Genomic DNA, 12,449 nt, shown 5'->3' on the forward strand with positions numbered 1-12,449 from the left:
ATTGATACGCCAGATCTTTACCTGAGTTCACTTCGTAATAGACTTTTTCTCGAGCTTTTCAAGGCGATCAACCTTTTGAGACAGTCTTGAATCCCTTTCCCTAGTGAATGAGCCATCACTGTGGCTCAGAAAGCATCGTGTTATTTTAGGGATTCGGACAGAAGGATCTCGTCGTGGTTGGCTGTGAGCCGACGGCTACCGATGAAGGACAAGCCACAAGACGATAGACGCTATCCTTTGCTTCCTGGAGTTGGGCCGTTTGTCCGCAAGGCTAACATTCTGATATTGATATTGAAATGACTAAAATGGGTACAGGGATCATGTCTCTATTCTCTTGATCAGTGACCGTCACTCCCTGCTCATACCAGCCTGTGCGATCTCTTCACTAACCACAACTCTTTTGCCACCCGGTATCTGCAATTGAGAAACGCATCAGATGATTTGATCATTGCTACTTGTCTGCAACAAATATGGGGGCCTGTGGTCTTGCTTTTGCGGGGAAATCGACCTCACTCCTGCATGGAAGTATTGTTCGTCAAATAGCAGGTCGCGAAAGCCGTGACTTATCTCCCCGAATTCGTGGTCGGGTTTCAGAGTAACGATGTTCTCAACCCAGCGCCTGCACACTGTTATTGTGATATACTTATGGTGCGTAGGGCTCAAGTGAAATTCTGCTCATGGCAGCCGAGGAGGCCCCGGCGCTACCGGAGATGGTCTGCCATGTACTCGACTAGAACGTGGGAATTCTAGTTCAAGTACACCCTATTAAGTCTTAGTCTAGATATCGCATCTCCCCCGTCCCTTGGATTCAGTCAGCAAGAACAGAGTATCGGAGATGTACTGCAAAAGGGCCAGGACAACGCAAGAAAAGGTCGGTGAGGAAGGCTGTCTTTGCTTGACTGGAATCCTGAGCTCAACTACTCGCCTTGTCCTGAATCTATTAGAGTTCGCATACTGGGCGGTGATGAACTAACACATGGTACGCGTCCAACAGGAACCAGAGACAATTAAATGGAAGATATGGGGAGTTGATTGGAATGGATGTTGGATCTACCAATCAGTGATAAATCACGCGTGGCCGGGCGCCTTCCAGCTGCCGGCAGGACCGAAAAAGCCACTAAGGTAGTGGCCGGGTCTAAACTGTTCGCCTTTCTCCAAGGCAAATGAGAAACAAAGTAATATGACTATTATTTTTCTTTCTCTTGTTTCCCTTCCACCCCTCCCCCCATTTTGCCCCCCAAGAGGACAAGGCAAACGGAACTGAACTATGGAAGACAGGATCGGCGCACTGAGAAGAATATCAAGACTGTACCACTGTGGTGAGTCACCCATGGCGCCATGCAGTCCAATTGTACAGAGTAGGTAAACGGTAGACCCCGGAATGCGGGGGAGGATGCAGCGGACCAGCACAGTTGATGCCGACGATCTTTCAGGGACTACTCCTTCGCTTCTATTAGTAGCGCTGGAGTAACTTGTAACTTGCAGTAGTTTAAAACACTCGGACTCGAGTCCTAAAATGATCACTGATAAATAATAATGACAATGTATTAAGGAAAAGAAGAGATATTGTCAACGGGAATTGCGTATTTCTATGCATCTTCTCTCTCTAGTTGTGCTTCGTTCGCCCTTCTAAACCCTTTCACGCTTCTAAATCCTCTCACCGTACCTTGAGTTTCACACCAGTTGTTTCGACTTTTTCTCTCATCTTCCTCCCTCATCTTCTTATAATTGATTACTCTCTCCACCAACGGAATCATACCACCCTCCTGCTTTGCGGCTTCATCTTTTTCATCTGCAGGACTATTGTGCCATGATCCCCTTTCTATTTTGATCTATATCGTTACCTATATTGTTTTCTTCTCTTACTATCCGCTTTCGCATTCCCCAGTTTCTCCGTACTTTCGACGACGGACTTGATCCTGGTAGTTTCTACACCACACCCGCGCCAAAAAGTCGTCCCGTCTGTACAGATGGCCCTCTCTGGCTGATTAAATCTAGCATGTCTCAGCCGCATGGTTCCTTTCGCTTGCTCAAGGTCTGATTGATTTAATCAGAGCTCGTTCTTGCCATGTTTCACACCTTTGAGGGTTTCGAAAACCCTGGTGCCTCAATCCCGGCTAAGGGTCGGGAGCGCCAGCAGTCCGTTGGGCGGAGAGTCACCACCCTTCGAGCCTGCACCTCATGCCGGCATCGGAAGATCAAATGCGATGGTGAGAAACCATGCGAGGCGTGTAGATGGTACAAGAAGGCCGATCAGTGCCATTATTCAGACCCCCGTCCTTCCCGAAGGTACGTTCTTTTCTCTGTTTATCTTTGAGCTCTGTCCCGAGCTTTTTATCTTTTCCACAGAGTTGTCGGAACAAGTGAGCTGAACGCGATAGGCATGTGGAAAAACTGTCGACCACCCTAGATGAGTATCGGAGCGTTCTGGAGAAGTTATTTCCCAGCACCTCCCCAGAGGCCCTTGTCAGTCTACCCCGTGAGAAGCTTCTGGAGCTCTCGGGTAAGGGCCCGTCGCTGGCGCAGGCGCAGGCGCAACATCCGGCCTCTCCTGCCACCTCTGCGTCAGTTGAAGCGCACCTTTCGCCCATATCCAACGAAGATGGCAACTTGGAATCATTGCAGACGATGCCAGAAGATCCAAGCGACAGCCGAAATCAGAGCACCAGCGATATAACGAATGGAATTTCAGACGATGTAAATGCTCTATCCCTCTCAGCTAAACAGCCTTCCTCATACCTAGGCGTGTCATCTATACACGCTGTCTTGAAAGTCATCGTCTGGCTTGATCCAGGATCTCTTTCCTATTTCACTCGGACGCCAGCGAGCGCTGCTCCCCGAGATTCAATGCATGATTACTCAACAGCAGCCGAACATCAGAACTGGCACATTCAATCCTCTCAGCAGCATCCGGTTACACCACCCCAGGCGCATATGCAAGCGACCGATATGCAACTGCTCGACGCATACTTCACCTGGTTCCAGCCGTTTGTGCCTATGCTCGACGAACAGGCTTTTCGCGAGACATACCTTTCCGGACACCGCAGAGACGACCGCTGGCTCGGACTTGTAAACATTGTCTTTGCCTTGGGAAGCATAGCAGCATGCCCGTCCGACGACATATCTCATAAGATTTATTACCAGCGCTCTAAAAGTTATCTAAGCCTGGATTCATTAGGATCCTCGCACCTGGAAACTATCCAGACTTTGGGGTTGATCGGCGGTTATTATCTACACTATGTCAGTGAGCCAAATCTGGCTTACTCACTCATGGGAGCTGCGCTCCGCATGGCGGCCGCCCTGGGTTTGCACAAGGAGTTCTCCTACAGTCAGGATGCGTCCAACAAACAGAAAATCCCAGCCATGGACCTGAAACGCCGAACATGGTGGTCGTTGTTCTGTATGGATACTTGGGGCGGAATGACTCTGGGGCGACCCAGCATGGGTCGTCTTGGTCCCACCATTACAGTGAAGCTACCGAATCACAGAGAAACCGTACGTTTGCTGCCTCTGAAGTATCCCTCGATTCTAACCACCAATAGGGAAACGTCCTCGATATCCTTCCCCTGCTTGAAAACATCCGGTTCTGCAAGATTGCTACACAGATACAAGAGGTTTTGGCTGTCGCACCGTTGACGAAACATGCCGAGATGGCCCAACTGGACAGTCAGCTGTTGGAATGGTACGAAAATCTGCCCTCCATCCTCAAAGACCATGAGCCATGCTCCGAATCGATTTCGAATGCGCGAACCATTATGCGATGGCGCTATTATAACCAGCGCATGCTCCTGTACCGGCCGACCCTGTTGAGCTATGCTATGCGGCGAGTCCCATACATTGCGCTGAGGTCGGAGGAAAGGACCGCTATTGAGAAATGCAGAGAAATGGCCGACACCACCATTCAAGATATCTCCTCTACGGCCCAGTCGCATCAAATGTCCGGCTGGAACGCTACCTGGCTCATCTACCAAGCAACAATGGTTCCTCTTCTGGGTCTGTTCCTCAACGACGCCACAGCGAGTGATCCCAGAGCGTCTGTTCAGTCGTGTCAGTCGCAGGTTGAGACGGCGATGATGGTATTAGCACGGATGCAGCTCTGGAGTCCCACGGCGAAGCGGACGCTGGAAGCCGTCTCAAGGATACTCGAAGCCAGCAAACGAGGCTCTGACATGGAAGGCACAGCAAGCGGTCACGCCAGTGAAAGCTGCGCCCAGGGGCGCGAAGGCAACATGTCGGGAATGATGCCTGGAGTAATCTCAGCACTGACGGAACACGGCCGAGGTGTTGCGATTGCGAATGATGGTGGAATGGTAGATCCGATGGCACCGCCATTCATGGACGAAACGACCGGCCAGCAACTTTGGGATTTTCTCAGCTGGAGCGATTCAACCATCTTGTCTGGATTCTCAGAGATTGAAAACCCGAACGACATGAAGTGCGGCAGCAATGCCCCTGGCTTCTATGGCAGTCCTATGACCGATTCAACATATTATATGCATCCATCTGTGCCCTTTTACTCGCTTGCTCAACCATAGGGACGAGTCTTATATCATTCTGGGGTTTCTTGATTGTTCTTTATTTACTTTAATGTACTCTTCTCTTGATATCCAATCTTTTGTATAAACGATCTGGCACTTTCGTTATATGTGTACCTCGGCTTGTTGGACGTGCGGGAATATTCTGGCGACATGTGGGAACCATGAAACGACGTACACGAGCTGGTCAAGCGCATAGGTATTGATTGATGATTTGCTATGGACATATGCAAATACCATTGAATTATCTCGCTTGCTGTGTATTTCTTAACTACTCCGTTCATTTCCTGCTATGTTGTCCAGACAATATATGAATGTATATGATTGGCCGCTGCTTTAGCATCACGCTGAGTCAGCCATCCACAGTGCAGATCGCCAGCAAAACATCAACCCGATTAATCCACTTCTTCAAGGTCATGTAGAGACCAAACCAGAATTAGCATTAATTGACCATGGTTGGATTATAAGGCTACCTCTAGCATTAGTGGACGCATGAAACTCGTCCATGAAATAAATTGCTAAAGACTCAACACCCTGGCGTCTCATAGCTGCTGCGCCTACACGTCTATCCAGACCATTCAATCTATCATCCAAATCGGGACACCCTGGCAGGGCCCCTCCAGAGCCACCATGACAAGCTTCTTCAACTCCCCCGCAAAAGTCATCGGCGCGTCGATCGCCCTGCGCGCTGTGCTACTAGTCTACGGCGCCTGGCAAGACGCCCACTCGCCCATCAAATACACCGACATCGACTACCTCGTCTTCACCGACGCAGCGCGGTACATCTCGCGCGGCGCATCGCCCTACGCGCGCGACACGTACCGCTACACACCGCTGCTCGCCTGGCTTCTCCTCCCGACGACATGGGACTCCGCCCCGGGCTTCTTCTCCTTCGGGAAGGCGCTGTTTGCGCTGGCGGATGTTGTGGCCGGGTGGCTGATCGCCAGGGTGCTGGTCTCGGCGTATGGGATGGGTCAGGAGCGGGCGCTGAAGTACGCGAGCGTCTGGTTGCTGAACCCCATGGTTGCGAATATCAGCACCCGCGGCAGCTCGGAGGGGTTGCTGGGGGTTCTGGTTGTGGGGTTGTTGTGGGCGGTGCTGAGTCGCAGGGTGAGTCTTGCGGGTGTGATTTTGGGTCTGGGCGTGCATTTTAAGATTTATCCGTTTATTTATGGGCCGGCGGTGATTTGGTGGTTGGATGCTGAGAGGGATGGTTCCCCCCTTTCCTCCCCTCATGGTAAAGCTGCTCGGGAGAAAGACCAGCACGAGAACCAGGACATCCTGTCCAGGGCAGTCAACTTCCTCACTCCCGCACGCATCCACCTCACGCTCGTCGCGCTGGCTACCTTCTCCGCCCTCAACGTCTCAATGTACATCCTCTACGGCCTCCCCTTCGCCCACAACACCTACCTCCACCATCTCACCCGCATCGACCACCGCCACAACTTCTCCCCTACAGCACCCTCCTCTACCTCTCCGCCGCGGGCGGCGCCCGCACTGCCTTTGAGTCGCTTGCGTTCATCCCGCAGCTTCTCCTGGCGGTGGTTGTCATCCCGCTGGTGCTTGGGAAGAAGAGTCTGGCGGGGACGATGCTCGCGCAGACGTTTGCGTTTGTGACGTTTAATAAGGTTTGTACGAGTCAGGTATTGCCGCCTCCTTTTCATATCCCAATCTTCTGCTGCAGGCAAATGCTGATGGTGTCCGTAGTATTTCCTCTGGTACCTCATCTTCCTCCCGTTCTACCTCCCATCTTCATCTTTGATGAAGAATCCGAGGAAGGGGGTAATGGTTGGGCTGTTGTGGGTTGTTGCTCAGGTGCGTCCCCTCACTCTTCACCCCCTACGGATATGAACGCTGATGCTACGAATATAGGCTCTCTGGCTGCAACAAGGGTATAACCTCGAGTTCCTGGGTCTGTCGAGCTTCGTCCCGGGGTTGTTCCTGGCGAGTTTGTTTTTCTTTGCGGTCAATGTTTGGATTCTGGGGATTATTGTGGAAGATGTGGGTGGCGCAGCTTGAATGCCTTTATTCTATGACACGGTGTCGGCATGTATATTAGTGGGTAAGGTACAGATGACATTGTATTTACACCTTGAGGCACAGGGTTTACATTCATTCCATTGATTCATTAAGCTTATTTCCGCCATCCATCAGAAGAACGCAAGGGTATTGTACTCTGAACAAAATTTTCTAATCGCATGGCTAACAGGCATCAGGTAAGGGTAGATCGAATCATGTTGTCTTCGACTCCTCTGGGAGTCTAGCAGCCTGGCGTCGCATGAAATCGTCGAGCCAGAATCAAAGGTCAAGGCTTCCCTGCATCAGCGATGATCCTGTACGCGCAGGCATGTATACTCAAGGGCCGCGCGCGCGGCAGGACGGCCCCGACGATCTGCGAGTTTGGCCCGTACTGCGGGTAGATGCCGTCTCGAAGCTCGACGAATCGTGCCTGAGGCCGGAACTCATTCAACGCATACAGAATCCGGTCGCTCCAGAGGCCGGTACATAAATTCCCCGAAAGCTGAAAGTACGGATTCAGCAGGGGACAGGCCGAGTCGAGGTCGATGAACCGGATGCGAATCTGATTCAGTGACGGATGGACTCCGAGACTCTGGACCGCTCCCACGACCAGCTTCTCGAAGGAGCGGATGAAGTTCATATTCCCGATGCCGGAAAAGTCCTCAAAGAATGGAAAGACCGAGCCCGCCTTCTTTTCACGACAGCATGTCTTGACTGCCAGATCTAGGTACCGGAGATTTGACGTTTTTGGCCAAGGCGGCGACGTGTTGCTGGTTGCCTGGAAAAAACATGCGCAGACCTTGCCCGTAAAGGTCAATGACATGAGTTTGGGGGCGAGTTCTCCCAACAACCGACACAGGTGTGGCGGTTGCGCCCCATCGCTGAACCAGGAAGCGTGCGTGTTTTCTTTGTTCGAAAAGCCTTCCAGGCTGATGTTGAGGTGAAGCAGGGATGGCGGCGGATTGACCAGAACCTTGGCAATGGTGTCGTAGCCTTCGATCTTCGGTTTCGCGTACGCACAATGCCACTCTTGCAAACCCGGCAACGCTTGAGACAGGTTACGCCAGTGCTGGTAATCTCGCATGATATTCCACGCTCCTCGCATAACAAAAATCTGTATGTTCGGCAACACCGGAAGGCGCTCCTTTCCAGCCAGTCCATACGGATCGTTCCTAAAATGACGGATCATAGGCGGTTTCTTGCAATGGCCCCCTTCAAGGGTGAGAATCCGCGCCTCGGGAAAGCACGCCTTTACATGGTGGAAAATGTCCTCCAGGGTGGCATTGTGACTGGACAGGTAGAACGTGTGGCCTCGCGGATGAAAGGTATCAGGATTCTCCCACGTCATTGTGGCATGCAGAAGAGCCGTCACATCCATCACGGCTATGTGCTCGTCATGGAATCGCCGGCGCGGCTGATAGACCGTGACACTCCGGGCTGCCCGATTGCCCCAGACCGGCACCCAGACCTCGACCTGACGGACATACTTGGCCAGATGGGGATGTGCACTGAACCAACCTGCGCTCTCCGCCAATTCATCCGTGGTGCCCTTGATCTTGACTGTCCCGCCTGGTTAGTAGCCAAAAAGAGAGCAGCAGAAGAGCACAACTGACTATGTCTGTAGATTCGATCTTGCACAAGAACCCTCCATACTGGCGATATAAGGGCAAGATCGGAGAGCACCTTTCTCCTGGGATGTCGTAGACACCTGCTCCAATTACGGGCCGACTTCCCAGGAGCCCCCATTGTAAGCGCCGAAACACGTTCCCCGAACAGATGGTCAAGAATGGCCTCGTGGACTTCGGCCGGGAGATCATGGAAGCGCACCCCGGACTGATACGGCTGGGATCCAATCGACTTTACCTGTAATTCCGCCGCCGTAGGAGTTGTAGTCTGGCAGTCCGGCTGACCAGGTTCGGTGGTGGAAGGAATCGGGTCATCGTGGATCTCAAATCCGGCGCTGGCACTTCGACTGGCTTCCTTGGAGTATGGAAGGGTAGGGATCACTGGAATTCTCTCCAGGGAGTTGACGGAGATAGGACGAGGAGGAGGGATGGTCGAGATCATGTGGGGCGATGATGGGGAGGAGAATAACTCAGAGGACATTTGGACTAGGACGAAGGAAGCGCAAAGAAGTCACACAACGCCAGAGGGGTAAAGCGAGAGTCGTAAATCGTGACGATGGTGAAGGTCTACAGTCTCGCAGAGATCAGTAAATCTATCAGCGAACGTCGACAATGTGCCGGCTGTCAAACATGAGGTTGTGCGGAGAAGATAGAAGGCTTCGAAGGAAGCAACAACCGGATATGAATGGACCAGAAGGAGGGGATACAGCAAGTGATAAACTCAGGTAGCATCAAGAGCAGCCAATGTATGGCATGGCAGCGATAATGCTGCGAGAGAGTATTCCTTTTGCACCAGTCATGCAGAATAAGAAAGAGGGGAAGCGATAATGAAGCAGTCAGGTCGTGGTCGTTGGGCAGCGTCGGAGAGAATAGGCGTGTATTATTATTTGAGGATGTAGTCAAGGAAGAGGTGAGTTAAGAGAAGGGAGGCAGAATGGTAGAAAGATAAGAAGAGACGGCAAAGGGAATCAAGGGACGCAACCAGGCGCTGGGAGAAAAAGAAAGGTGGAAGAAAAAATTGAGACAGAAACAGGTAATAATAAGAATTAATACTTGCAGCGCGAAAAGCTGATCAATCCCGGGATGGGAGGGAGATCAATCAGTAGGGGGAGATACGTAGTTAGAGATACATAGTGAGAGGGTACATAATAGATGGGGGTGTGACCGGCAGAATTCTCCAAGGCTGTCATGTCAGTATTCAAGGCGGACAGGGTAGATAAACAAATCATTATTATTATTTAGATAGATCACCTGCTGTAAAGGAAGCTAATTTTCCTGTAACAATGTAATTAGCTTGCTCATGTTGAGATGCAATGAACAATAATAATAATGAAGCAGTACTAGCACAATGATGTGGAGCATGCTATTTTTACTTGTAGAAAGCATCACCAGATACTTGGAAAAGCCCATCTAAACCAGCGCCTGAAACCTTCAACTATGCTACACAACTTGCTGGTGAGAATTATCCTGGTTAATATATCTCTTCATCATATCACCCATACATCCTGAGCTGGATTGATGAAGATTCAGTCAATTATATCGATATTTCGATGATTCAACTTCATTCTTCTATTGTTTGTTCCACCGCCCAAATGGGTCAGCCTCAGATCATCCAGGATCCATCGTCCCACTAGTCACATCTGCCTGTGCGCCCTGCCAAAGGAGCTGGAGAACCTCTCAACTCAAGTACGGTGGCTAGAGAGTACTCTGCAGTGTCTTCGATCCGTAGAAACTTCCATCAATCTTAACTTAGCCTCTCTTCATTTGAGTGATCAAGAAATGAGAGTCCTCCACTCCGTTCACAACTTGTATTCCTAAAATTTGTCAAGGGAGCCACTATCCTTGTGGGTAGACCCGCAGGTTCTAGCTGAGTCTGGTCTAGACTCAGTGATAGGAATAACCACCCGCAACTACTAAGAGACCTTCATCTGCTCTGTACTCTCAAGATCTCATATATATTTTCCAACAAATTACGACGCCGTCATCGCCGGCGACGAAATCTAAATCGAGGCTCATCATCACTATCCGAATCACGTTCTTCTCGGAGCCGTTTCTGACTTCGAGATGCTGGGGTTGTCTCGACCCTAGACACAGACACAGAAACAGACTGGGACTGGGACTGGGCACGAGATGACGCATCACGGCTTAGAGAGCGCTCGCGCTGGCTCTCTGATGGTCTAGGATCCGACGTTGCATGGCTAGTGACCCAGTAATGATCGCCGATGCCAAAGTCCTTCCGTGTCACCTCCTCCAAGGGGACAATAAGTGTCTGAATGCGATGCCGAGGTTGACCCGGCTCACCTTTGCGGCGAAACTTTTTGAAATTCTTGCGCCCATTCCATCGCTCATCCCATCGACTGTCCTCTGCGACACCGGGACGAGGCTTGATTTCCATCTCTTCCACAATGGCTAGGTTTTTGAGTTTCTCAACATCCGTATCTCTGAGAGAGTCTTGAAGCGATGCCTCTTCCTCTTGACGGCGCTTGCGCTGGGCGTCCTCTTCCGCTTCCCGATGCTGCCGCGCCGCCTCGAGCACGTCCAACTTTTGTCGTTTGGGTCGGCGAGGTTCTTCTGATTTAGGAAGGCTTTGTGAGTCTCCAAGGCTGCGCTGCACGGTCTCAGCTCGCCGACGTTTCATTGCTGTAGCACCGGGCAAGAGGCTTGAAACTAAATCTTCTTCATTGTCGAGAATACTGGGCTGTTGCGAACGGATTTCGGATGAAGGCGGTATGTCCTGAACCGGTTGCGAATCCACCAAATCAGCTCGTTCGTTTTGCGTGTAGGTGGGAATCGAGGATATATCAAATTCATCATCAAAGGATTTCACTTTGCTGCTAATGGGCCGAACCCTCGAAGACTTGACCTTCTTTCTAGCTGGCTCACTTTGCTCCTCGACCGCTTGCGAATCACCAATCACCTCGACGTGTTCATTGGGAGTCGCGGGAGGTTGTGATACTGGCGTTCGCCCAACCTCAGGGCTCGACTCCGTTTCGGGCAAAGGCTGGCACAGACAGGACGCATCATTGGCCAGAATGGCGTCAAGGAATTCGTTCTGCTCAATGACTCGCTGATCTGTCATTAGAGCAACTTGGTTGCTCAGTTCAATAGACCAGTTCTCCCATTCGCCCTTGGAACGAAATCGGACAAGGACTACCCCTCCGGGGCCATCCCTCTCCCCACTAAGGCCTTTCTGCCCAGCTGCATTCTTCATAAACTGGACAATCTCCTCAGCAGTGGTTACCCCATTTTCCAGCGGGTATAGCAGGGCTTTTCCGTGCCCGTTGCTGATCGGATCCTGCAAGTTGCTGAATTGCGAGGCATCCCAGAAAACGAAAGTATAGTCCTCGAAGATGTTGATTCTGTCAGCCCTGGGTGCAAATGCCTCTGCGGGCCGAGGGACGGCTTCTTTTCCCGGAGGTGGGAGATGCTCTGTCGGGTCCGGCCACGCAGCGTCGAAATCGGTTTCCAGGGGCGATAGCGACTCCAGATTCTCCAAATCATTCGGGGTTGCCGCATAAACTAGCGCATCGATGTATGAGTCCTGTACTATGTATTTCCCGTTCACCAGCGCCTGTAGTCCCTTGGCTGTATTGCGCTTACTTTGGACAACGTGCGTGGTATGACCGATTACATAGGGAATAATCGTTTTGATGTCCAGATCTTCGAGACGCGACCGGACCCGCGCCAGGGGATCTTTCGCTTTGAGTTCTTTCGAGGAGAAGGAGAAAGTGAGGACCGTAGGCTGCCACTTGACCCTGAGAACAATCCGCAAATAAGCTGCTGTTCGTTCATAGCAGCGGGAGTGCTTACCGCAGTGCATGCTGGTATCTTCCTAGTTTGATGAAATGTTCGTCCCCAGTCAATTTCTTATTCCCACCTTTTATTGACTCCCCATCGACTGTGGTCCCACATTTGGAGTTCTGGTCGTGAATGGCGATTTCTGATTTCGTGTAAATATGCGACTGCACCGAATTAGCAGAGAGGCGGAGATTGGGATCAGGGGATATCGTACTCCATCGCCAGGTTTGACCGGTGACACCTCAATCACCATGTGTTTTCGGGATATCGAAGCATGTTGAATGGCATGACGGACTGCGAAAATGCGGGTTAGTACCTGTTGCTGTACTGCGTATAGAACTTCCAGAAGAGTGGCCGTACCCCCATCTTGCTTTATCCGACCGAAGAGATACTTCTTCCCAGGCCGCAGCCACACGCGCTTCCCTAAGTAAGAGTAAGTCAAACCCAGAACCAAATTCGGCAATAAAAAGTA

At 51.2% G+C, this 12,449-nt stretch overlaps 4 protein-coding genes across 4 annotated transcripts; 2 read left to right on the forward strand and 2 right to left on the reverse strand.

Moving 5' to 3' along the window:
* Positions 1-2,068: 2,068 nt before the first annotated feature.
* On the forward strand, positions 2,069-4,535 carry P174DRAFT_376924 (putative C6 transcription factor; the record flags this gene model as incomplete). The annotated part of the gene is made up of 3 exons (XM_024822721.1): positions 2,069-2,289; positions 2,382-3,495; positions 3,543-4,535. 3 exons carry the CDS (start codon positions 2,069-2,071, stop codon positions 4,533-4,535), a joined length of 2,328 nt encoding a protein of 775 aa, XP_024678993.1.
* Positions 4,536-5,165: 630 nt separating this feature from the next.
* Positions 5,166-6,554, forward strand: P174DRAFT_424576 (glycosylphosphatidylinositol-alpha 1,4 mannosyltransferase I; the record flags this gene model as incomplete). Its single annotated transcript, XM_024825210.1, has 4 exons — positions 5,166-5,905; positions 5,995-6,163; positions 6,243-6,350; positions 6,408-6,554. 4 exons carry the CDS (start codon positions 5,166-5,168, stop codon positions 6,552-6,554), a joined length of 1,164 nt encoding a protein of 387 aa, XP_024678994.1.
* On the reverse strand, positions 6,549-8,660 carry P174DRAFT_395956 (uncharacterized protein; the record flags this gene model as incomplete). The annotated part of the gene is made up of 2 exons (XM_024823712.1): positions 6,549-8,114; positions 8,168-8,660. 2 exons carry the CDS (start codon positions 8,658-8,660, stop codon positions 6,841-6,843), a joined length of 1,767 nt encoding a protein of 588 aa, XP_024678995.1. The 3' UTR covers positions 6,549-6,840.
* Positions 8,661-9,908: 1,248 nt separating this feature from the next.
* Positions 9,909-12,272, reverse strand: P174DRAFT_445330 (DNA damage response protein RcaA). Its single transcript, XM_024828307.1, has 3 exons — positions 12,192-12,272; positions 11,990-12,141; positions 9,909-11,934 (listed from the first exon to the last, which is right to left on the reverse strand). Exons 1-3 carry the CDS (start codon positions 12,228-12,230, stop codon positions 10,161-10,163), a joined length of 1,965 nt encoding a protein of 654 aa, XP_024678996.1. The 5' UTR covers positions 12,231-12,272; the 3' UTR covers positions 9,909-10,160.
* Positions 12,273-12,449: the final 177 nt, after the last annotated feature.

Source organism: Aspergillus novofumigatus (assembly GCF_002847465.1).
Source record: "Aspergillus novofumigatus IBT 16806 chromosome Unknown P174scaffold_8, whole genome shotgun sequence".
Lineage (NCBI taxonomy): Eukaryota > Fungi > Ascomycota > Eurotiomycetes > Eurotiales > Aspergillaceae > Aspergillus > Aspergillus novofumigatus.